Source organism: Mixophyes fleayi, chromosome 4 (assembly GCF_038048845.1).
Source record: "Mixophyes fleayi isolate aMixFle1 chromosome 4, aMixFle1.hap1, whole genome shotgun sequence".
Classification (NCBI taxonomy): domain Eukaryota; kingdom Metazoa; phylum Chordata; class Amphibia; order Anura; family Limnodynastidae; genus Mixophyes; species Mixophyes fleayi.
This window is the reverse complement of record NC_134405.1, coordinates 239,662,413-239,689,869: the sequence shown is the minus strand read 5'-3', so window position 1 is coordinate 239,689,869 and position 27,457 is coordinate 239,662,413. Positions and strand designations below refer to the sequence as shown.

The following is a 27,457-nucleotide window of genomic DNA, read 5'->3' as shown; positions in this document are numbered from 1 at the left end:
TAACAGTATTGCTCTAAAAAAGTATTTTGGAAAGTTCTATATCCAGTAACAATCTGTTTTGGAAGTAGTTTTGTTTGCTAATTTGAATTTAGGGAATAATCCAGTAAACTTAAATGTATAATTTAATAATTTATTATATAGAATTGATCTTGTTTCTTCTGTGTAATGCACATTAGACAAAAAAAGCAATTGTTTGATTGTTTGCTATTATATTAGTGCCTATACGTACCTATTGTCAATGTTGTTAAATAATGTTTAACGTTTGCCTTGACTTTCATTCTTTCATCTTGTGGAATAGCGAAAAGTTACCCATCCAGGATGAACACACAAAATAATTTCTTTCAGAATTTGTAGCACCATGCCTAAAATATTTTATATTTAATCAAAAATGACCCCTGATGCCCCACACTGCCCTTTGCATTAACCTTCCTATTGCATGTTTCGCAGAGCTTTTCATATTAACTGTAAGGGCAAAACACTTATATTGTTTGAAATAGTCACTAAATACTTTTTTGCATTCTATTTTTCATAACTTTCTGGATAAAAGGTTTCAGATAAAAGATGGAATACTTGCATACCTCTTTTATCAACAAGTATATTGTATAGTTATTTTTCATTTTGATTATGTAAGCATGAAATAAAGGTTTTATTTAACAATGTTCTTGTGTAGAGATAATATTGTATGTTTAGACTGATATTATTATTATGTTTTTTTGTATTACAGTTCATCGCCTTTGCTTCCTTGTTCTTCATCTTGGTATCCATAACAACATTTTGCCTGGAGACCCATGAAGCATTTAATTCCATCATCAATAGAACTGAGACAGTGAATAATGGCACAGAAATGGTGTCACTAATTGAGATTGAAACTGACCCAGCCTTGACATATGTCGAAGGCGTTTGTGTGGTATGGTTTACATTTGAATTTTTAGTACGTGTCACTTTCTGCCCTGATAAACTTGAATTCATCAGAAATCTATTAAACATTATAGATTTTGTGGCTATTTTGCCATTTTATTTGGAGGTCGGACTAAGTGGGCTTTCATCCAAAGCTGCTAAGGATGTATTAGGGTTCCTCAGGGTTGTGAGATTTGTCCGCATCCTTCGAATTTTTAAGTTGACCCGCCATTTTGTAGGACTAAGAGTGCTTGGGCACACTCTTCGAGCTAGCACTAATGAATTTTTGCTTCTCATAATATTTTTAGCTCTAGGAGTCTTAATATTTGCCACAATGATCTACTATGCTGAGAGAATAGGTGCCAGTCCAAATGATCCATCGGCAAGTAAACATACACAGTTTAAAAATATTCCTATTGGATTCTGGTGGGCTGTGGTCACCATGACTACATTGGGGTATGGTGACATGTATCCTCAGACTTGGTCTGGGATGTTGGTAGGGGCACTCTGTGCTTTGGCTGGTGTACTGACAATAGCAATGCCTGTTCCAGTCATTGTAAACAACTTTGGAATGTACTACTCCCTTGCTATGGCAAAACAGAAGCTTCCAAGAAAAAGAAAGAAATACATCCCTCATGGACCCCACGCTGGCTCCCCCACATTCTGCAAGATGGATCTAAACATGGGATGCAACAGCACACAGGTGGATGCATGCCTTGGCAAAGACAACCGGTTGATGGAACACAATATGTCAGGTACAGTAGAAGAACAGTAGCATACATATATCATGAACTATGTGGTGATAACTGTCAGTTTTGCTTTAGTTAGTATTAGGTTTCCACATTAAACACACATATGCTTAGATGAAACAAGCCAACCTACTACATTTGGGGCAGGTTAGAACTACTAATAGTGCATTGGGAAAACTATTAGAGCAATGTATCTTTCTACTATTCATTCACTATTAGCTGGGACTCATCATATTTGTTCATCACATTCCCATTACTGTAAACCCTCCAATTTATTCTTTGTGCAAGTGTATGTTCATTACAGGATTGTTGCATTTATGAATGGTACACAAGGCTCTTAATCTCCCTGCTATAGTGGAAAGCAGCCCAGGCTATCTTGCACTGGTGTTGGCTGAATATTTGTGGAGAGGGGCTTACTTCCCATTTTAAAAAATGATTTATGTATTTACTTTAAACAGTGCCAGTCCTCTGAGGGCTATGGTGTGGGTGGAAGTGGGGAGTTGATTCTATTATTGCTGTAGGACTTGCTTCTACAGCACACAGTGGTTTTCCAGTGAGCTATTGTAGCTGGTCACTGCAGCTTTGTAAATGGCGATGAGGTTGTCCCATTTACCAATGGCTGCTAATTATTCACTGAATTTTTGGTGACTAAGGATAGATTTGTATATCAATTTGTATGCAGAGAACTAGTGATATTTGGTAGAATTTTAAAAAACTGTCTGAATCAATTTGATCATCTCTGTTTGGAGAACACCATGGGGTAAATGTATGAATCTCCGGATTCTTCATCTCCGGCGTGTTCAGCCTCTTCAGCGCTTAAATTTAAAGCGGCGCTGCATTGTAAAGGGAAGTTTCCCTTTACAATGCAGCGCCACTTTAAATTTAAGCGCTGAAGAGGCTGAACACGCCGGAGATGAAGATTCCGGAGATTCATACATTTACTCCCATATTTCTATTTCCATTTCCATTTCTTTTTTTCATAAAGTTTCCTACATTGCTTTGGGTTGAGATTTTTCATGAAACATCTGTAATAGCATTTCTTTAGCAATTTTATACATTTCTTATTTTTATTTTGAAGGAGCAGGAATGACTGTCTCTGTTCATGTAAATACTCTTGCGTCTCAAGGTTATTCGATCAATGAGGAGCTCGTTTAGATCCATTTGCACTCTGAACGTAGGTAGAAAAAGATGCAGACAAAAAAAGCGTACTTACATACATATCTCAAGCTACATCCAGCTAAAAACAGTAGTATCATATTTTTCACAGGAGTAAATCAGGTGTAAGTGGATAAACCTATGGTGTACAAATGTGGCTTGACAGTGTTAAAAGCACATTCTAAAGTCGCAATGCCCTATTTGTACACAATATAATAATATAATAATACAATAAAGTACAATACACAAGAGATAATATTGTCTTGACTGTTATTAATAATTAGAAAGTCAAGTTTTCACTATGCGATGTAATTAAATACAAACATCTCCATGTCCGTTACTTGCCCCTGTAAAAATGAAATGGAAATCTTCTTTCCTGCAGTGGTCCAAAGGAAATGTCAAGTAAGTAATGAAAATAGAAGTATGCTACTTGACAAAGTATTTGCGCAATCCTAATTATTTAAGTATTGCTAATTATCAGCTGGAGGGGTCAATATGCTATCAGCCAGTTAGAAGTGACTAGATAATACTGCTGATACCAATCATCAACACTGTGTATCTTTGTACCAGTCCTCCAGTTAGCATAAGAGATATGCCTCCTAAAAGACAAATCGGAGTATGTATCCATGTCTAACTATGTAGCAATCACGTGAACATACATTTACGGTACTCAACTTATGCTTGCCTGTCTATCCTGAAAGTGTATCTTACAAAAATAATTGAATTACATCCATCTATAAATGATTCCTTAATTGTAAATATAATGCCTGTGACGATATGAGTGGTACTACCTGAAGTCCAATGATCAAGCAGATATACAAGCATGTAGTCAGACATTTGCCGGGTCGGTACACAAGTGGGTAGCTAGACGTTTGCTGGGTCAGCACACAAGTGGGTAGAAAGTGTGGCAAGTAGCAGGAGTTGAGCAGGTAGAATACTGAAGCAAAAGCATGATCCCGGAAATGCCTATTGTAGGTCCAAACAGGAAACAGAATCCAAGATGATGGCATACTGGCCACCTTGGAAAGAGCAAAGTTGAGGGCCAGCTTACAAACACAGAGACCTCTAGTGGCTGGAGGTGCAAATATCAGAGACATTCCTTATACTGCCCTTATGTGATATGCCTGCTTCTATATGTTATATCTGCCCACTTGTCTCCTCCACCATTTAATGTCTGCCACTTGCCATGCCTGCTCCTTATTACATCCTCTAATATCTTCTTCATCAAAAATCGTGTGTCCTTCTTTGTCATGATTGCCCATTTGTCAAATCTACTTCCTTAAAGCACCAAGCACATTTGTTTTGTTTTTGCTTGGTAATATTAATTTGTGGACATGGCTTTATATCTTCTAACATTGTAAATGTGGTGCCATGTGTGATTCTAGTGCATGTGGATTGGTCCTAGCACCTAGTGGAAGTCTAATATTTAGTTAATATTCAATGTAAGCAGTACACAAATACAATATGTTTATAAATCTCTCCCACAGGGGATTAATTCTAACATGTTTTAATCACTTTATTATTATATCAATAAACAAACAACCCTATTTAAAGCACTATAATGCAAAACAATCAAGTAATATATGTTCTCATTTTCTTTTAACTTGAAGAGACTATTCAATCTTTTCTGAAGGATAATTTCATATGTTGTTAACAAAAGATTTCAAAAACTTTATAAAATAACCTTAATTAACTGCTACACTTCATTGCTCAGGAGGGCAAATTCACAAGTTAGGAATGCATTATTTAGACACTTTGTAAAATAACAATAATAATAAAAAATAACTTATGAATATATGACTACTCTAACAGATTATATAGATCAGTTCAAATTGGTGGAAATAGCATTTCATTAGAAGTCTTAATAGTGACTGAAGTCCATAAAGTAGGTGGTAAATGGTCACATACCACCAGTTTGACATACCTGTCTCACCGTAAGTAAAATAAAAAGGATATGTACTATAAAACAAAAGCGAAGTACAACTTAAAAAAAAAAAAAAAAAAAAAAAATAATACTTCCTATTCTGTGATAAGGTACATGAAATATTTGTTAGTCTTTGTAATAATTTGAAAAATAACAATCTTAAGTGTAAAATTACATTATTCAATAATCATTAACTGTTTTGGGTTAAATATTACTTATCACATTAGTAAACATCTGAAAATTGGAAGAGGCCTAGAGTAATCATGCATTTTTACTTATAATAATCTTTGAAAATGTAAATATCTGATGCATGGAAAAAGAAATGCAAAATAGATTTAATTTATTTATTTATCCATGAATCTATACATGAATTTAATCTCCATGCAAATTCCTACATTTATAAATAATACAATTGAACATATTATCTTAGCACAGGAAATAGTATTTTGTTAATGGCAAAAATGCGTAATGATGGCTATTATTTGATTGTAAAAGTAGTAAATTGTTTTATATGATGGACTGCAGTGTGTTCTAAGCTGTGGAGTTCACTTACAAGGGTGGTGCAGAACCATCAGCGCTCAAATGCTGACACACATTAGTCAGTGGACAACAAGATGTTGTCCTTGCTAGCAAATGTGGAGGTGCTTAAGAACCGGAAAAGAAAATGCTGTATAGTAATATCATAGTGGTTTATGAGCTAAACTGGCTTTTCACTTATTCTTCAACTGACGTTGTATAACCATGCAAAATCAATAATGGTAGCTGTGTCCATCTGTTTTTTTAAATGAACTAAAAGGGTTGATAATCCAAGTTGAAGAGCTTAGACCAAGTGCAAAAGAGGTCGCTTTTGCTGACTGATCCAAAGATGTTGGTAAGACAGCTTTTAATGGGACAGTTGTTTGCGCAGCATGTGCATGCATTATTAATAGCATGCAAATGTGTTAAAATAAGCTGAACGATAGTTTACTACACATACCACACTGTTAGACATTAGACTTTGGAACAAGCATTTTGGAGCTGTACATTTCAATGAGTAAGCAAATACATATTAATATCCCAGGCCGATAACTTCTAAGGGGCAAATTTATGCATGTTGTGGAATAGTGCTCAAGCCCATGCATGGGCACTTTGGTGCACTGGTGGCTGCCTAGTGTTTATCTATAATTTGTAGTCATGTATAGCATATTACAATGAAGCAGGAATGCCAGGGTCTATAAACAAGGCAAAATGTTCTCAGGCAAAGAAAAGAGATATGTTGAACCTTTATATAGTGCAGATAGAAGTGGGATTATAAGGGTGGTGAAGCCATGTGGCTTTGTCTGTGAGAGCTACCAATGAGCATGTATTTTGTGTTGTGTTCAATACAAATGTAACAATATAAAAATATAATGTTGTGTATATATATATATATATATATATATATATATATATATATATATATGCTTGACCATTACACCAACAGGGACTGTAATGACACTGTATTCAAATACATATATAATATAGAGTTGGTCCCCTTATTGCAGCGATAACAGCTTCTACTCTTCTTGGAAGGCTCCACAAGATGTTTCTGTGGGAATTGTGCCCATTAATTCTGTAGAGCATTTATGAGGTCAGGCCCTGATGATGAACCAAAAGATTTGGCTTGCAATCTCCCTTCCAGTTCATCTGATGGGGTTGAGGTCAGGGCTCTGTGCGAGCAGGTCAAGTTTTTCCACACCAAACTCATAAAACCATATCTTTGTAATCCTTGCTTTGTGCACTGGGGCACAGTCATGTTGGAATAGAAAAGGGCCTTCCCCAAACTGTTGCAACAAAGTTGGAAGCAAAGCATTGTCCAAAATGACTTGGTATGCTGAAGTATTAAGATTGCCCTTCACTGGAGATAAGGGGCCTAGCCCAAACCCTGAAAAACAGTCCTATACCATTATTCCTCCTCCACCAAACTTCATAGTTAGCATAATGCAGTCAGGCAGGTAACGTTCTCCTGGCACCCACCAAACCGAGACTCGCCCATCTGACTGTCAAACAGGGAAGTATGATTTGTCACTCTCCAGAACACGTTTCCACTGCTCAACAGTCCAGTGTCGGTGTGCTTTACACCACTTGCCATTGGTCTTGGTGATGTGACGCTTGCATGCAGTTGCTCGGCAATGGAAACCTATTCCATTAAGCTCCCGCCGCACAGTTTTTGTGCTTACATTAATGCCAGTGGAAGTTTGGAACTCTTCAGCTATGGAATCAGCAGATCGTTGGCGACTTTTACGCACCATGCGCCTTAGCAGTCGTTGACCCTGCTCTGTGATTATACGTGGTCTCTCGCTTCGTGGCTGAGTTACTGTTGTTCCTAAACACTTCCACTTTCTAATAATTTCACTTATACTTGACTGTGGAATTTCCAGCAGGGATGAAATTTCACGAACCGTCTTATTGCAAAGGTGGCATCCTATCACAGTACCATGCTTGAAGTCACTGAGCTCTTCAGAACGACCCATTTTGTATCACAAATCTTTGCAAGTGGAGACTGCATTGCTAGGTGCTTGATTTTATACACCTCTGGCAATGGGCCTGATTGAAACACCTCAATTCAATAATTAACAGGTGTAGTCAAATACTTTTGTCCATATAGTGTATATATATAATCTGGAAAATTAACTGATGGCATTGTATGATTATTGAAAAATGTTTACACAGCACTTCTTAGCATACTTCAGCCAAATATTTTTGGACAGAGCAAGATACAACTTCTGTTGACCCTTACTAATCACTGAGGGGGTAAAAGCAATTGCTGGGGTTTTCAAACATGGACTAAAAAAAGTAATATAAGATGTAGTGTTATTATATATATAAAAGCATAATTATGACTGACATATATAATCTGGTTTTACTTGCCCAGAATGCTGTTCTATACCTTGGCTGACAGCTTTATTACGGTGATGAGTAATGTGTTGCTTCTCTGTCATGCTTACTTTCCTTTTTAACATTTTAACAATGCTAAAGTTATAAAGACAATTTCATATAATTAAATGGTGCAAATAAAGCATATAAAACAAGCATGCAAATTGTTTTGTTCTGTTTTTTAATTCATGCACTCTTTCTAGACTTTTTCTTTCATTTAAAATGTTAAGAATTAAATATAAGATTATATTCTCTAAAGGGTGAAGGTAATGATGTCACAGTGACATCAGGAGATTATCCATCATCTGTGATTATCAGTTTGCTCACCCCCCCCTCCCCCCTTTCATATAGAATTGTTTGCGGTGGTAGTCAGCATATCGAGGAAGGAAGGGGTTCTCTGTTTTACCAAACTGCTAAACTACGTTTTATGTGACTATGCTATAATTTTTTATCAAATATTGATATTGCACCCTGTAAACCTATCAGAAATTTTCTCTCCTCCTGATCGCCTTGCTTTTTCTCCCTTGATCTTGCTGACCGGGCATATGTTTTATTCTGTTTTGATTTCATTGTAAGTAGGCATCAAAATTCTCATGCAGCTTTCCTATTCTAATACATCCATTTCACCATGGCTGCTATGGGAAAGCGGTTCAGCCAGCTAGTATTTCAAAACATCAAATCGGCTTTTCACACTGAGCTGCGTCAAGCAATATCTAATTATATATAGACATTACAGTGTTTGGGAATCGTACTGATATGCAGATCCTTATCAAAGGCTAAGCAGTAAATATCTTTTTCTTCGTAAAGACATTTCTTCCTTGACTGATAAATGTGAAGACATCGAGAAAAAGGCCAGGCAGATTAAAATTTGCCTTAAAAATATTCCCAAATCAGTTGACGCTCAAGCCTTCACTAGCTTTCTCAATGGGCTCTTCAAGCCTATTTTGCCAGCTGCTGATCTTTTTCTTGATAGAGCCCATAGATCCCTATGGCCTAAATCTGCTCCAGGCCAACCACCTTGTGAGATTATTCTGTGCATGCACTTTTATCACGTCAAGGAAAAAGTCATGCAAGCTACAAAAAATCTTTGCTCAGTCACCTATAATTACATTAATGTCCAGTTATTTGCAGACCTAGCCCCAATTACTATTCAGAAGCGGAGGGAGCTTTGGGATGTCATCAAGTGCTTAGACAACATGATTCTAGATACACATGGGGGTAAATGTATTAAAGAGCGATTTTCACAAATCAATGATATTCGTTGTCATTGCCAGCTAAATTTTCAAAAGGCAATGTGATTAAATGCAAGTTTTATCTTTTTTTAAGACCCTTTATCACCCTGATTGATAGTAAAGGAATTTTAAAATCTCTACTCTAGCTTATATAACTTAGATGCCTCCCTCTCTCCTCCCCCTGATCTTGAGCAAACAATTGATGATTTCCTGCACTCATGCCATCTCCTGAAGCTCTTCTCAGAGGCTGTAAAGCTACTTAACGCCCTCATTTCTGGTTAGAGGAGATGATGGATTATCTTTGCTTAATGATAATTGCCTCCACTTCAGGTCCGCATGGCCTCCCTACCTTGTACAGTCATAGCCAAAAGTTTAAAGAATGACACAAGTATTGGTTTTCACAAAGTTTGCTGCTTCTGTGTTTTTAGACCTTTTTGTCAGCTGTTGCTAAGGTATACTGAAGTAAAATTACAAGCATTTCATAAGTGTCAAAGGCTTTTATTGACAATTACATTGAGTTTATGCAAAGAGTCAATATTTACAGTGTTGACCCTTCTTTTTGACGACCTCTGCAATTCGCCCTGGCATGCTGTCAATCAACTTCTGGGCCACATACTGACTGATGGCCGCCCATTCTTGCATAATCAATGCTTGGAGTTTGTCAGAATTTGTGGGTTTTTGTTTGGCCACCCTCCTATTAAAGTAATTCTATCGTTTTAAAATAAGCATTGCCCAATCAATTGAATGTGTGTCCAAAGCACAAAGTAATTTATTTTAGCAGATGTAAATAGTCAACATTTCAATACATTATTATATTATGATAAAGTACAATACAGCCAATACCAAAAGATAAGTACATACCAATGCAATCGCTTGTGCACGCTGCGCACCCACCGGACCCGATGGACAATATTCTGTATAGAATATTGTGTCAGAGTTGACTGAGGCCCCAGTGAGATGCAGCTAATATATATACAGTCAGTGTTTCATTGTGAACAATAGAGATGACGTAGATTGTTTCTATAGGTCCAGACATTGGGTGGGTCCAGGCCAGACAGGTAATAGGTTGATTCAATCTAAGGAATCCAAAGGTGGGGGTCTTCTCTCCAGGGGGTCTGCTCCTTTTCATAGCCAGTATCATACAAAGGTTTACTCTCTAATATCAATAACTAAAGTATGCAAAGTGCGATCTCTTCGCCGACTGCACCGGACAGCTGCTGATGATTAAGGCTTCAATATGATATCAGGCATGACACCTTTCCTATTACCTAAACCTTTAATAACACTACAATGTACATATAATCACTATATATATATATATATATATATATATATATATATAGACTAATAATAAACCGAATACTATCTGCTCCTGAATTACAGTGTAACAGAACCAATATGAAATTATATAAATAACTAACTGTTGTAATGCGAGTGTGTGCGTGCGTATTTTACCGTGCGATCGCGTCACGCCACGTAACACGTGGCGTACGCTTCGCAATACGCACGGCAAACCAATATTAAACCAATATACTTTCGTTCATCCAATTATACGACTTTGACACTCCTCTTGAGGATTGAGCACAAGTTCTCAATGGGATTAAGGTCTGGGGAGTTTCCTGGCCATGGACCCAAAAGTTTGATGTTTTGATCCCTGAGCCACTTAGTTATCACTTTTGCCTTATGGCAAGGTGCTCCATCATGCTGGAAAAGGCATTGTTCATCAGCAAACTGTTCTTGGATGGTTGGGAGAAGTTGCACTTGGAGGATGTTTTCGTGCCATTCTTTATTTATGGCTGTGTTCTTAGACAAAATTGGGAATGAGCCCACTCCCTTGACTGAAAAGCAACCCTACACATGAATGGTCTCAGGATGCTTTACTGTTGGCATAACACAAGACTGATCGTAGTGCTCACCTTTCCTTCTTCGCACAAGCATTTTTCCAGATGTCCCAAACAATCTGAAAGGGGATTCAGAGAAAATGACTTTAATCCAGTCCTCAGCAGTCCAATCCCTGTACCTTTTTCAGAGTAGCAGTCTGTCCCTGATGTTTTTCCTGGAGAGAAGTGGCTTATTGTTGGCCTTTTTAACACCATCCCATCCTCCAAAAGTCTTCACCTCACTGTGCATGCAGATGCACTCACATCTGCCTACTGTCATTTCTGAGCAAGCTCTGCACTGGTAGTGCCCCGCAGCTAAATAAAGTTTAAGAGACGGTCCTGGTGCTTGCTGGATGTTCTTGGGCACCCTGAAGCCTTCTTCACAACTATTGAACTTCTCTCCTTGAAGTTCTTGATAATCAGATAAATGGTTGATTTAGGTGCAATCTTACTAGCAGCAATATCCTTGCCTGTGAAGCCCTTTTTGTGAAAGGCAATGATGACTGCACGTGTTTCCTTGCAGATAACCAGGGTTAACAGATAGAACAATGATTTCAAGCACCAGCCTCCTTTTAAAGCTTCCAGTCTGTTATTCTAACTCAATCAGCATGACAGAGTGATCTCCAGCCTTGTCCTCATCAACACTCTCACATGTGTTAACAAGAGAATCACTGACCTGATGTCAGCTAGTCCTTTTGTGGCAGGGTTGAAATGCAGTGAAAATGTTCTTTTTGGGATAAAATTAATTTTCATGGCAAAGAGGGACTTTGAAATTAATTGCAATTCATCTGATCATTCTTCATGACATTCTGGAGTATATGCAAATTTCCATCATAAAAACTGAGGCAGCAGACTTTGTGAAAAATAATGTTTGTGTCATTCTCAAAACTTTTGGCCATGACTGTAATATATGAACATCAAATTCTAAAATATCAGTTATCCCTAAACACATCGATTCTTTTCTTTGCAGAAGTTACCGTCCTGTTATGACGAACAGAGTCAACCTAGTCCTTCCATCCTTAATCGACAAAGATCAAGTTGGCTTTGTCCCTGGCAGACAAGCGGCTGACAAAAGCAGATGGATCATTGCTTTAATCCATCACGTCAATGATCGAAGGTTATACTTTTCCTCACTCTAGATGCCAAAAAGGCTTTTAACTACGTTGAGTGGCCCTTCATGATGAGGGCTCTTGCTTCCTATAGTTAACTATAGTTTCCTAAATTTCTTGTGGGTGTCTCGGCACTATACTGCAATCCCACTACCTTGGTCCTTGTGAGCGGGTGAGCAACGGGACTTGACAAGGTTGTTCCCTATCCCCACATAACTTTGTCCTCTCCATTAAACCCTTAGCCATCAAAATTAGATTGAATCTGAATATTTCTGGTACAGTGAGGACATGTGTCGACCACAAGATTGCTCTTTACATAGATGACATCCTTCTTACTATAACAAATACTTTGATTTCACTCCTAATCCTATTCCATGGGCTCAACCATTTCTCAGCTCTCTAATTTTAAAATTAACACCACCAAGATGGAAAGTCTAGATTTTTTTATTCCTCCAAAATAAAAGAATCCCTAGAACTCAGATCCCTTACCATGGGTGGCTTAGGCATCCTTAGCTTCCACAAGTATTATTACATGTCCGGATTAGCCCAGGAGTGTTCAGTGCCACTTCCTCCCTGAAACCAGAGTAAGATTGGGCATAGAGGGCCTGATTCATCAAGGCACGCATCTGCTAATTTTGAGCGAATCGTATGTCTGCGCATGCCCAGAACTGGGACATATGTCCATTAAAGAAATCCTGTCCACTATGTCTTTGTATGCATAGGACACTTAAATCTACGATTTTGAGGAGTGAACGCATGGGGAAGGGACGTTTGGCCAAATCACTGTACAGTAAAGACATGCCAAACTCAAGCGCACCCAGCCAAGTCCGAATGCAGCTCTAGGCATCACAAATTTAGTTGTTTTTATGCTGTATCTCTTGCTCCAGCTAAAGGGCTAGTTTAACTCCTGATCAGTAGTGATGAGAGTCTAAAATAGATGTTATAACATGTGTTTTCAATCACTAGCAACTGTAAAAATGTATTTTATGCTCAGTAGACAGTAACAACATCCTAATAAATGTATTATGTATATGTATTATGTAACTTTTTTATTATTAATGCTTATTTTATTAAAAGGCAACATTAATTCAATATGTTTTATTCTTTTTTTCTGTGTATTCCTATTTGAATTTTTAATCCACATAGGTATTGAATGTGTCCTGCAGAGTCTTGTGGGGTAGAGTAGAGCAGACCTGCCTCAGATTTTAACAGCACACATATCTTGAGATCTGTGCCTTGATGAATTCAGAAGTATGCAAAGCTGAAATATGTGTGTATAATATTAAGTGCAGCTTGCGCTTCACCATTATCCCAGCTTTCCCCCAAGGTATTTCCCACCAGATGTCCTCTGTGTGGGCTGGAGCTGAAGTCCTACTCCTAAATAACCTCTCTAGGATGAATATTTTCCCCCAATTCTCTGATTTGGCTGATTTACCTGGCTTCTTGAAGGGACAGGTCCATCAGTATCTGCAGATTAGGCAATTTCTCCACTCTGTTAAGTCCCACATCTTGAACAGGCCAGACACAGCAATTGAAAACATCTTTCACTCTAGTTCTTCTTAGAAAGGCCTTATATCCACGCTATACAATGCATTTCTACAACCTCGCTTAATAGAATATATTCAAGTTGAGATGGGAGGCTGACCTGGGAGAATCCTTGGACCAAGAGGAGATGTCTGACATATACATGAAAGGTTTGCAAAATGCTCCATTAATGTTCGCATTAAAGAGAATGCATATACTCCACAGGTGGTATTATGTTCTAACTAGGCTTCACGATATCTTCCTACATGTTTCCCATGACATGAGGAACTGTGGCCAGTGAATCACTTTCCTGCTTATCTGTCCGAAACTTCAATCTTTCCTGCTTATCTGTCCGAAACATCAATCTTTCTGGTCAGAAGTCATATCCCGGGTTTACATATCCCACCTGATTCTAAATATGTACTGCTCCCCTCGCCTATCCTGAACTTCCCTATGCCAACCCATAAGTTGCTCAGATAAATCATATGTGTAGCGGGGTGCCAAATAACAGACTCTTGAAAGAATCCCTCCATTTCTGTCCCTTCTGTAATCCTCTCTGTCTGCAACGGTGTATAGCACATATAGCAAATGGAGCATGTGACAAGTATTCTGAGGGGCTCTTCTGTATCCCTTTAACAAAATATGGGCCCCATGGGCCCGTTACCACAATCAGCCACTCCTTAATCTTAAGTCCAAGCTTTGAACTCCTCTTCGCTAGATTTCAATGTCTTTTACTCAACTATCTTTCCATGTGGTCTCCTTCCCCTCCGTCCCTGTTTATTTTATTGGATGTCCCCTGTCCGTCCTAACCCCCACCTGTTTCCTTTTCCTTCTGCTACTAGTGAAAATCACATATCGCTACTTCTTGCTTGTAATTACATAGAGTTGTTTTGGTTACAATTTTATAACTTTACTTGGTTTATATATATCTTAGTTTCTTTATTATTGCCTTCAATTGTGCTGGGTGTAGTGTTCTCAATAAACAATTTTTTTTAAAAAAATCATACATATTAGCTATACAGCTTTAAATCTGTATCTATGATTTTCAGAATTACTACAAAAATTAGCTATAATCCATAGTAAATAAACTGTCCAGATCAAAATTTTTAACGAGGTATATGAAAGTAAGGTAATTTTGCAAAGAGTGTCCTTTGATCTTGTCACTGGATACACATGAGCTCCGGGATTTATCACCACTCTCTGCGTCCGAGCTGGAAAACAAACGGCGTGGCAGAAAGTTCCACTCTACTATTAGAGTGTGCACATTAGCGGTTGTTAAACAAACTGCTTGTTTTATAATCAGAGAAAAAATAAATTCTAGTGGCAGGTTATTCTTTGAAAGATTGAACACTCACTTAAACTTTCTCCTGTAGTATAATATGATTCAGGTCTTTAAAACTATACTGACTTTCTGCTGATGTTTATAGGTGTAGCAACAGTGTAACTCAGTGTATCCAAAAACACAATAAGATACTCGGAAACTAGTTTGCAAAAAGTTTAAATTCTCCCCACAACCTTTTAATTGGTTGAATTAAACCTTTTCATTCCCTAAAGAGAATCTATATAAGAGACTCTCCTATGGAAGTCATTGAAGAATGCTACATTAATATTAATAATGGGCCCGTAGTGCGAGCTGCTAACTCTTTAATGGTATATCTTTTACGTTTCACAAGTGCATCAGTTGATTACATAAAGATTGAGTTTTCAATCAAGTTTTCATGTTTTTAACATTTGTAATACATACACTGGATCTTTGGTGACCCCTATACTGATATCCAAGAATTCTTTCCTTCGTTGTAGCTCAGTCCACTTCTGTTTGCTGTTTCCATCATATCTAAAAGTAGTAATCTTCATAGGTTTATATGCATTCTCTCTGTATTAATCAACATTTTCAACTCTCTTTCAGCCATCTGCTCATGGCTGTTACAAGTATGATACAATAAAACATTGCTTCCATGATCATTTAACCCTATATTGATATATTTTTAACAGGCAATATCATCATCATTCTGTTCACTTCCCATCTCTTCTGCATGATGAATGCTCCTGCAAGACTTAGCTAACCTTCTTCATTTGTTGCACCTCTCTGTTAAGCCGTATATTGGCTTTTAATAACTTTCAAAATCAAATTCTCAATTGTACTTAGCTTTGGCAACAAATCTGTGAATAACTCTTTTCCCAGCTGTATCTCTGACCTCACCCATAAATATCTCTGCACTCCTCCAATAGCCATTTTATGTCTTCCGCTCTTATTTCCTTATCCTGTGCATGCCTACTAGACTTCTTCATGGATGACACCCATCTGTGGAACCTATACCGCCCTATCACACTCTATTCAGTCTTCAAACTCTTAATATGTTTCCTTAACATTCACTTATTGCTGTCTGGAATTCAAGGAGTCTCCATCCAATAGATCCGTCATGACAAGTGCCTCACCCCGGTTTATTCCTCACGGTTGGGCCCACCTAGATGGCTGGCGGACCTCACCTCACCCACTGTACCCACTATATCTGCCAGACCATTCCGTTCCCCCAGCCCCCTACATTCCTTCCTCCTTCTCTTTTAAACTCTGTACTCTCTCTCTCTCTCACTTGACTCTCCATAGTGTCCCTTTTAGCCAATATAGGATGTATAATTGTGAGGCTTATTTTACACTTTCTCTATGCTTTTGATTGTAATGATATACTGGTTACATATGCTTGTTAGTGCCTCAATAAAGAAATATTGCACACAAAAAAACCCTCACTTATTGCGTAATTACTATTTTTATATCCAACCTGCAGCTGTAACTTCCCCTTCTTAATGTATTAAGTGTTTACTACAGATCTTAGAATGTAAGGTTATTTAGGCAGTGCCACCTTGCCTTCTGCTTTATGTCATTTTTATAATATGTATAAAACATTGGTGCTTTGTAGATAAATAATGATAATAATAAAAATAATAATAGTAATAATAATAATAACAATAATAAATAAAAATATTGTGAGACAGTGGTCGGGGATCTTCACTGGTTTTACATTGGTGCTAATTTTAATTGCATTAGTATTAAATAGACACCAGCTGTAAATGGAAAGCCCCGACTACACTGTAAGGGTTTGGTTCAAGCTTCCTCCAGCAGGGAGTGACTAATTTAGGGTGCTCTCCCTAATGAACAAAGAAAGTTCAGCAAGGTTGGGATATTACCGTGATATTCAGCTCACTGAACAAAATAGCCCCCAACATAGCTGTTTAGGAAAAAGTACAACCAAATTTCACTGCAATATATTAGTTTAGTAAAATGACACCTTTTTCTCTTGAGCCCACATGTATCTCCAGTGTGCCTCTCATGTATTTTCTCTTTCAGATCCTTGTATTTCTCTTTGCATGTCTTGACAACCATTGGTTTAAACTAACCAGAGCTGAATGGAGGGTGCACTTTATTATAATAATTGGAAAGTGAAATATTATTTAATTGTGCATTAAATTCTTTCTAATTCGATTTTTTTTTCCAATTTTTCTATTTTTACAATATGTAAATCCCAAATATTACCAGGTGAGGATAGTTCAGGAAGTGACCAGCCCCTCTCTCCTGGAGAAAGGCACCCAATGAGACGCTCTAGCACCAGAGACAAAAACAGAAGAGCAGGAACATGTTTCCTTCTGACAACAGGTGATTATGCGTGCAATACTGATGGAGGGATACGGAAAGGTATGGACTTTTTACATTAATCCATTTAAATTATTGTATTAATAAATTACTATATAAAGGAGAGCGGGCAATCATTGGCACTCCAGTTGTTCTGAGCTATAGTTCTCATCTTAGTTATTCACACCAAAAGTTCTTCACTAGGAAAACTCCTGAGAAGCTCTAGCTGGTAAAGCTGGATTGAATATGCAACGGGTGTGCCAAAGATAGCTATCCTTAATATAGTGTGCTGTTTATCAAGCTGCTGGAGATACATGTCTAAGCATTGGTTATTGAAAACAGTTAAGAGCTTACCTTAAAATCTGAATGTTTTCATAACTTGAAAACATATTGCTATGAAGTTCACTAAGAGCTTTTACAGAAAAAAATATTTACAGATGTGTTTGAAAATGCACATTTTATCTTAATATATACAAATATATTTAAAAAGAAATGCATAATGTTGTCATATAAATGGGAGCTAATGCAAAGCAGAAATGTGTGTATGTCACATAAATTATGTAAAGAAGCATATGCAGGGGTATAAATAGATTTTCTTTTGGGTACTGAATACATCAACCTATAAATTTGCACCTTCAAGAAAGTCATTGATTCTCTTTCTGTTTTGTGTTGTTCCCAATTTGCGTAATAACTGCATAGTTACCCATTGATATTATACCACTATAGTCTGCAGAATACTTAATGCCAGTGAGATGTAGCTCCAAACTGAGTTTATTTTCACTATTTACTTCCTAGATACCTAGGGCCTAAAACTGAGCTATGAGCAAAGCAAATAAACAGTAGTACATTTGCTCCAAGACAAACCATGCTGCAGTGCAAAGGGTGCAATATAATGTATTTATTTTTTGCATACAGGGAAAATGCTGCTTGTGTGCAAAACTGTTTCCAAAATGTCATAAAAGTATACTTGATGAAATAGAAATAGTGCATGATCATTTATATGAAGATTTCCTTTTAAAATAATAGTTATTACATTTTATGCAGTCTTATTAAGATGTCTTATTAAGATGCACTGATATATGTTGAGGTAGCCCAAGAAATTTAAATGCCTCCTATTGCAGCGGTCCAGTCCATCGCTTGATAAATGTGCTCTTGCCCAAGTGAATGACTGTATGGCGTTCAATGTATCGCTTAGCTACTCTTTTTTTTCCTTCATCTCCCAAAGATGTTTGCTGAGAAGTTGCTTAGCAATGTATGTGGCATAGTCTAATCATTTACTCATTTATGTCTCATGTTTTCATTTCTTGTGTCTGATTGTCCTCTCAATATATTGTATAATGTACATTTTCTGACCGTTCCAGTCTCTAAGTCCCCATGAATATATGTTAGAGTGTAAGTATAAGCTTCATAATACTATAATGCAGACTTTGCTCATCTACACAAGAGTTTTGAGTTATTAGAAGTGTTATATAAGTTATTTGCTGTCATTAAGCCAATTGCACAAACCTTTTCCACTTAAAAAATAAATAGCTACATACTTCATGAAATTGCAGAAATTAATTGACATTTTAGCTAATATTTGGAATATGTATTTGCCTTTTTCCTGCTAGTGCATGCTTAATTTTTAACAAATATGAAATGTGTAATTTTATTTTCATGGCAATTTAAATTCATGCAAATATCAAAAGCTGGGCTTGCATTGCTAAATGATGTGACTTCTCGTACATCCACAACTCTATTTCTATAGTTTTTGAATAATGTGAGAGTTTTCATGACCCATAGTGAAAATATATATTTTACATGTCTGCTGAAATTACACTGAATATATCAAACATTTAGATCAGGATGTTTTAAATTATTAATAAGCATGGCGGCTCTTTTAAATAAAGGAGTGCTATTTTGTGGAGAGTTGCTGGTTCACAATATGATACTAGTGTCATTTGTGGCTATCAGAGCTAAGCACAACAGATTTCTGATACAACATAAAATGATGAAGAAATGCATTTCATGAGGCAAGTTCCTGCTCGCATAAAAAAAACTCAAAATGTTTTTTTTTTTGCTCCATATTAAATTGTTTTTTTTGCCCCGTAAAATTATATAAGGGCCATAAGTTATCTTAATTAAGAGACCATATATTTCTTTATATATTTCAGATTTAAATTTGCTTTTTTCAGAGATAAAAAAATGGTCTCAGGAAGAGGATATTTAAATAATCAGTAACCAATCAAATCAAACCAGCAAAGTGTCAAATGCATCTCTGTCATTAGACTATACAAAAGTCTATAATATATATTTTGTTACTGCATTCTCAGACTATTGGTAGAATCACTGCCTTCTGGCTGGATCCCTTTATACAAATGTTTTTCTCAGAATTGGCTTGAAATTTGGGAAATTATGTGGGAGACAAAATCACTGAAACTCACCGATTCTTGAAACATCACAATAGGTTTCCTTGTATCTAGTATGGATTTCTTAAAATCTGTATGATGGCACTACACCTGCTAATATGCATATAATTATTCAAACTAAGAGGACTTAAGAGATCATTCGGAACCAATATGATTAGACCAGTGATTTTGACACCATTAACAGCATAGTTTCAATGTCCCATATATTCTGTAGTAACAGCCTTTAGTGCAGATTCTTTCAGATAGAGCATACTTGGCCCAAAAGAATGGTGCAGTCAGTGCGTCTGGAGTGCCACTGGACATCAGGCCCGGCTCCTACTCAATGTTGCTAGTACAACTTAGGTACAACCAGGCTGTTACTGATTTCAATGAAAAGTCCCTAATATCTGAATTTTGTTTTTAAACACATTTTGTGAACCTTCCATTATGCCATATCACATGTTCACAAGCAAACAAAATAAACAAATAACACATATGTTAATAGATAAATCCACCTTTGCGGATTTTTTACATTTGTAGGGAAAGACGTTTTTAATTTGCAAGATAGATCTGAAATGTCAATCATGAAATTACAATCTCTATCCTATTGGTTAGATACACTCTCTAGAATGTAGTTTTTCAGCAGACTTGAAAAATGTTACAGTATTTTTACAGTCTTCTGCCTACGTCCAAATCACTGCTGCTTTATGTGGCCGAAGTTGGCAATTATGAACTGAGTAGCGGAAAAACCTACATGCTTTGATTAGTTACACCATGGATATTGAATCTCTGAAGAACATGTGTGGCGGGATTAGAAAAAACATACTTCTGTCTCCCTGCATGTCAAAGAATTCGGCTGAAAAAGGTAGTTGCAAGTTACATTTTGCCAGGGAGTGTACGCAAATAACCGTTAGCTATAGGATAGAGGCTATATTTGTAAAAATAGTCTGGGATGATTTTGAGTGTTTAATACCCGACAAAGTCCAGTAAGCTGGTCACATTCTTTAAGATTCTGTAGGGCATATTCAATTCGCTATTAGTGCGCATAATTACTGTTAGTACTGTAATCTTTAACGCTGGTTTCTGCAGGAATCAGGGTTAGAATTACCGTATTAACGGTAATATAATTAATGTGTTGAACGCGGCCAAATTGAATTCCCCCCTGTGTCTTCATTACATTAGAATATAAGCTTTACATTTTTTTTTGGGTTTCATTAACCACTATTACATCAAAATATACAAACTAAATGCACTAATATGAAACAGCACCATTTTCCCAATAAAGAAGGGATACAGCCATTATTGTAGCTTTATATCAAGCTTAATCCTTTAAAAGATCTAAAGAAATCAGAATTTCAAGAAATACTTGTCAAATATAAACATGCAATGCAAGAATCGTATAAAATAACTATAGATCATATTTAGATTTGTATCCTTAGATGAATAATGATAATTTTGCAATAAGAAATTATTAGTTATCAGGTGCTCTAGCAATGGGTTTTACAGGATCTATAGGAAATCCTTCATATCAGTACTTGAAATATAGACAACTACCATCAGTTACTTACAGACTAAGGGGCTGTGCAGAGTGGGACGTACACCAGCTTATGTAGCATATCATGCATGAAATCGCCCTGAGCATGCCCAGAGTGTTGGCATATGCATATGCTCATGTACGGTACCTGGAGATGCAGGGGAAGGAATGGGCATGCAAATGCAATCCAAGTACACTAAAAGGATGTTCACACAAGGTCAGCTCATGCACACCTTCAGCAAACACATATATATATACGCCTGGCCAGAGGCATATATTTTGCACCTGCTATAGGGCTGCTGGTGATGACTTATTGTAAACTAGACTCATATTTTGCTGATGCAGTGGCAAGCTGCGGGCGGCTTTGCATATCGGCGATAATACGCTTGTGTCCCGTGATCTTTTTTAAGAGTAAATTGCTCCCGTTTTGCAACCAACTCTGCTTCAGCCCCTAAATGTTTTTAACCATTATGTTTCTAGCTTTTGTTGACTGTAGTTTTCCAAATCCTTAACTTGTAATTTAAGTTAAACAAGAGATTAGTGAAAGATAATGAAATCAAGGTTTGTGTTGGAGCAGGCCATTTTGCAGAGGTGTGAAATTTCATCAATATAATCTTCAAGTTGTGCATTTGCATGGCCATTCCTGGACTGTCTTTATGAAATATGAAAAATTTAGCAGCCAAAATTGGACTGAGGTGAATACTTTGTGAAAGTTTAAACATTTTTGCTCTAATTTCAGTGCATCAGTTATTGTTTCATATGTAAATGGTTTTTTTTCCCAGAGACAAAAAACAGCTATTGTGCTCATCAGTTTTTATACGCTAGAAACAGGCCCATTTACATGGCGGCTATTACGAAACCTGAAACATAGGAAATACAATAAAATACTACCAACTTGTTAAATTACTATAAAATAAGTATCTCCCCACATAACACTATTAATGTTTCCATCCACATTTTTCATTTTTTATTTACAAAATTCCGGGCATAGGAGGAGTGTTATGAGAAGGACACTTTATAGTATACTGTTGCAATGAAAAAATATTTCTTTAACAAAATTAAAAAAATATTTTCTTTTATTCTGGATTTTAAAGCTATTACAGATCTACATGATCATGGGGAGTTGAATAAAATACTACAAAATAATTTGTGTGAAAAATAAATTATTATACAATTTTATTCTTTGCATGGTATTTTTTAATGTGCCTGCTTTTTTCTTTACATACAGTGCTTTCACCTCTGAAAGTAACATAGATACCCCATAAACACTTGTTGTACATGAAATTGAAAGATTCTGTGTAGCTTTGTAGGGAAAGATATGTGTTTTTATAATCTTAAACCATATAGGAAAATAGCGATTTTATGACAATTAATATGTTACATAAATAGTAAAAGCACACTGGATAATACAGTACAGGAAATTTATTTAAAAACTAAATTACATTGAAGAACAAAAACACATTATTTTCTAAAATCACAAATAATATTTATCTTAGTATTGTATATTTATCTAAGTATGGAAAAGTCAAAAAGGAAATATATGGACTTAAAAAAATTACATGAATATTAATATTGATTTTAGTATTCTTGATAAAAAATAAATTGTTTATAGATAAAATGCTGCTGAATTCATGAATATCTGGCCCTAAAGAATGGTAAACTCATTATGAAGCTCTTCTCAAATGCATGGTTGCTTACATTAGCTGTGCAAAATGTCTTGTTTGAAATTAATAACTTATGAATCGAGGGTCTGTTAATTTGTTTCCATATGCACATAAGTCCTTTCTTTATAATTATTTGTCAAGGACATCTTTAAAGGGAAGTTAGCATCTCATATTTTACTTTGTGCTTTTTACTAAGCATTTTTGATCATACTGTTTAACATGCCATATTGTTTCAGCTGACACAATTTTATACCAAATCAAAACCCTGCAATTAATATTATAATTGTTTCTCGGTCTTAAATGTAATTTTTTATATTTTTCAATTGAATATCTGCAATGAAGCACTGCCATTCTCATTTCTGTTCTTTTAATTGTAGTATATTCTATCTACAGGGTGAGATTGACCTATAAATTGTCTCAGCTCTTCATAACTGTCGACATAAATCTTTTGATGGATTCATAATTGATTGCATTTCATTTTACTGTTTGTCTCTGTCTTTTTCTGGCTGAATTCAACTGATGTCTGTGCAATTTTTCGTAAAAGGATACGAGAAATCCCGAAGTTTAAACAACATAGCTGGTTTGACTGGCAATGCCTTGAGACTGTCTCCTGTAACATCTCCCTACAGCTCACCTTGTCCTCTAAGACGCTCACGATCTCCCATCCCATCTATCTTGTAAAACAGACTACATCAATCTGACAAATAGAAGTACTATTTACCACATAATGGAAATAATTAAATGTAGAATTAACTCTAGGATCTTCCCAGACAGCATAAATACTGCATTATCGCATCTGGAAGTGCTAGGAAACACACCATTTTGTCAGCAGATAATTTCCTATTATGCATTTAAAGGTATTTGTCCTATGAAGTTTGTGCATATCCACTGACTTTCCACTTTCTCTCTAGCAATCAAGAGGATAGACTATGGATCGATCGGCCAGTATATTTAATAATTACATATATTTTCAGGGAAATACAGCTATACCAATGTGCTTCCAAATGATAACCAACACTTCATTGAACGTTCATTTCTTGTGAGTTTCTGATCCATTCTGAAGATGTCTGGGATCCTGTCTTTAGAGCTCGCAGTGTAAAAGATAAGACCATTTGCATGGACCATTCCGCCTACACATCATATCAGCGCAATGTTGCAGATTACTGGAGCTACCAAATGGCTCTGAACATAAGCTTGGCATCGTATCATTCGCTAATCAGTTGTCCTGCCAGTAGGATTTTTCTTTTTTGCTTTCGTATTTCAGTTGGTGATTTTTTTAGATGACTTTGATTTGTTTTATAATGTGCTAAAATCTTGTAATAGAGTACCGAAATGTCTCTGGTTGTTTGCACACAGATAACTGCAAAGAGGTTGTCATTACTGGTTACACGCAAGCAGAGGCCAGATCTCTTTCATAATGGCTTGGGAAGGCACAATACATGTGAAAAAGGTAAATGCCATCCAGGCTTGCAATTCTAAGCTAGCAGGTCTTCTTCTTAAACCAGGGTTCTTCAACATTTTCACATGCAAAATTCTAAGAAGTAGAATAAAACAAACTTGTGTACTGTATGTTTAAGTTAAATGAAGAGGGCTGTGTATATAGTGAGGATTTTTTTTTTGACCAGCCTTAAACATCTGGATTGACATTTTGCATATTTTCAAGTAAATGTCATACCTATTTTTTCCTTTAAATTGTTTGTCATATATGTTTGTATTTGTCTAACCAATTGTTAAGTTGTTTCATCCACCTTTCTTCAAACACTCAAGCTGTGCCTGTACACAACTAGTTCAAGGCTGCATTATTTTATTTTGCATTTTGCCGTGTTTTATGTGCTTTAAGTATGGTTGCCGTCTTACTAAACTGAATTATGTAGGAAGTATTTCTAACCTGATATAACCTCCATTAACCATTGTCACTTACAGCAGCAATTCTTTTATACATATATATTCGTGTGTGTATATATATATATTTATACGCACAATTTTTTTTTAAATATAGGCAAGCTTTAGTACTCTAGCTGTTGTTGAACTATATGTACCATCAACACCAGCTAGTTTGTAGATGAATAATGACGGGGTTTCAACAGCAGCTTGAGTGCACAAGGTTACCTGAACTATTTTTTGAACTTTCAGTTATAGTTAAGTAATACAAAATTGCTTTTTGTGAAATCCACTAAACACTGAAGTCATTCTCACAACTTGACTGGATGTAGTGTAGACAACAGGCAACCGTTAAGATGTTCAATTGTGGGCTTTCTGACATCAGAAAGTGGAAAACATTTACACAGTTTAGAGGAGTACAGTTGGAATGGGACCATAGTGATCTGCCTTCTCAATGAAAAAATTATGTTTGGCCGGGGCTCTAAGTGACGCCTCTCAAAAATATTGTGCTGCCCGACAAAGTCACAGTAAAAGCTATAAAGTTTGTGTCGGGTATTGTGAAACCTGACATCAGTGTTTAGATCATCATGTTTATTGCAACAAAATATATGATGTTTTGGGCTGGTGATAGGATGAAAGAAAATAGATAAAAAATAGAAGAGGCTCAAAATTACTAAAATATACTTGAGATTGTTGAATTATCCCTGATTACCATTCTCTTATCATTTTAGCAGTGATGATTTTTATTCATATTATAACGTAAAATGTAATGGTACATACCAAAACCAACAGCATGACCTACATGACTGATTGTATATTAAAATATATATTTATAACATTTTGAAAACATATTATTATATAAAATGACCAATCTTAAATGTAAACATTAGTCAAGTATTTTCTTAAAGGGATTAATATAATATTGGTGCTGCTGTTATTGACTACAGTGTTATACGGAATTTATCATGGATTTGTGACTACTGAAAAGGGGACAGTGGATTTTAGCCATAACAAGGACTATACTGGAAAGAAACTTCTACTGGTGAATGGGCCCTAGCTGTAAGCCTCTCATGCTCCAAGGTAGTGAATCAGATCTGCTGTCCAGCTCAATCTGCAAAGTGCAACAATCACAGACTGAAATGTTTCAGATACCATAAACATGTAAGGTCTTTGCTGGCAAATTAGTTGTAAATAAATATGAGCATGGAATATCAGCTATTTTCATCAATTCAAGTACATGTTTGATTGTACAGTTCTCATTGATTACTCTATGTGTGTATAATCCCCATATATTTTAGATTACCTCACAAACCCTACAGTACTCTAGGTTGTGCTGTAGATTATATAGAAATGCACATAAAAGGTTTATGCTAATATCATGGTCTATTTAAATAGATCTATCCTCATGTATTGCTGTTTGTATTGCAGAAGACATATCGTAGGCTACAGTTCACTAAGTGGTGCTATTCCATGAGACATGGTGTAAATCTTATAGCCACAATGCTGTCTGTTCCTTTCCATATCCTCTGCTACTGTCTTCTAGAACACCACTACTTAGTACACATGGGCTGTAAATTTTGACCCATCAGATATGTGTATTGTAGTCTCTTTTATTATCCTAAGATATCTGAAGTTTAACACGCCAGAATTATTTTGTCATTAAAATGTACATACTTGTTAGCTGCTATTTCTTACCCATCTGTTCTGAAATTAAAACTAAGTATTACCAATAAAATCATGGTGGCAAGAATATATAAATAGTGTTTGCTTAATAGCATTGCTTTGTCATCACCATAGGATCCAGCTGCATTTATATTTGTTGTATAAGAATATTAATTTTATTTTTTTGCCAAGGAAAGAGATATCTTTTTACCTGTGTTGTGCTATAAAAATGTGAATTGTTACTTGTTACTCTGTCTATTATAATGTACATTTCAGTTATTAAAATAAAATATTTTTCCTTTATTTAAAGAATAATTCTTGGTTGTCCTTTTGTTCTTGTTTAAACAACATATGTGGAATTCTACTGTGCTTACTTTCTAGTTAGTACAGTTTTACACTTGCATGGCCCAGAGCTGAGCTTAACATGACTTAAATCTAATAAATCTAATATCAAACATATTACTGTGAAAACAAGACTTACTAATGTAAAAAAACTGTTTTAGCATTGCATTAAAACATGATGTTCTAAATGATAATGAAAATGAATAAGGTTAACTAGATATATGAAATCATTTAAAATTGTATATTTAGAAATGCCAGCAGTCCACAGTAAAAAAATGATGAAGGAATTCTTAAATGTGAGCATTCATGTGAAGTCGCTTAGCATTCTTTGGTATCTTATCTAAAATAAATATTATACAATTTTGTTTAATTGTAATTGCCCCCACTTTATGCTGTGGTTACTTGTATTGCCTTAAGATATGTTGGGGATACTAGTCTATAGCCCATTTAAGCGTTAATTCAATCTCTTAGTCATCAAGGAATATTATAACAAAGCGCAAAATATAATGAATAAATCAGGATAACAATTCTGTTGTTTTCTATTTTCTGGATTAGTTATATTGCTAATCCATGTGTCCTGTCTAATAAAACATGCACACCAAAACATATTAGTAAAGTGAAATGAATTGTGAAATCCTTGCAAATAACACATATGAATTATAATGTCATTTTGATATAAATACACTGTTTATACAATCAAGTGATCCACAAGTTGTAAGGCTCCATGAAACTTTAAAACATTACTCACCTTGATTTGTTATTTAGAGTAATGTTAATCAAAGTTTCTTTTACCAGTTATCCAAGTTTCATTTTTCTTTGGAACTATGATTTGAGCACTTTATAAAATAATCAGTTTTTCTGTTCTTTAAATTGATTATTTTTTTAACTTGATGTACGGTATGTAATTAATGGATATGTGCAATGTTTAAAGACTTATATATTCCATACAGCATATTTATTTTTCCATATAAGGAAATTGAATAACTAATATGCTTAG

The 27,457-nt window shown here is 35.8% G+C and overlaps 1 protein-coding gene across 7 annotated transcripts in view; it reads left to right on the top strand.

Annotated features, from left to right (window-relative positions):
- The window catches only part of KCNC2 (potassium voltage-gated channel subfamily C member 2), a 177,064-nt gene extending 150,650 nt beyond the window's left edge, over positions 1-26,414 (top strand). Inside the window, exons 3-6 of one of the 7 annotated variants that reach the window (XM_075209544.1) lie at positions 725-1,652; positions 16,898-17,014; positions 23,932-24,025; positions 25,404-25,487. In XM_075209544.1, the coding sequence (XP_075065645.1) occupies positions 725-1,652; positions 16,898-17,014; positions 23,932-23,993 (1,107 nt within the window). In that variant the 3' untranslated portion in view covers positions 23,994-24,025; positions 25,404-25,487. The other 6 variants (XM_075209541.1, XM_075209540.1, XM_075209538.1 and 3 more) reach the window with 6 other exon arrangements.
- Positions 26,415-27,457: the final 1,043 nt, after the last annotated feature.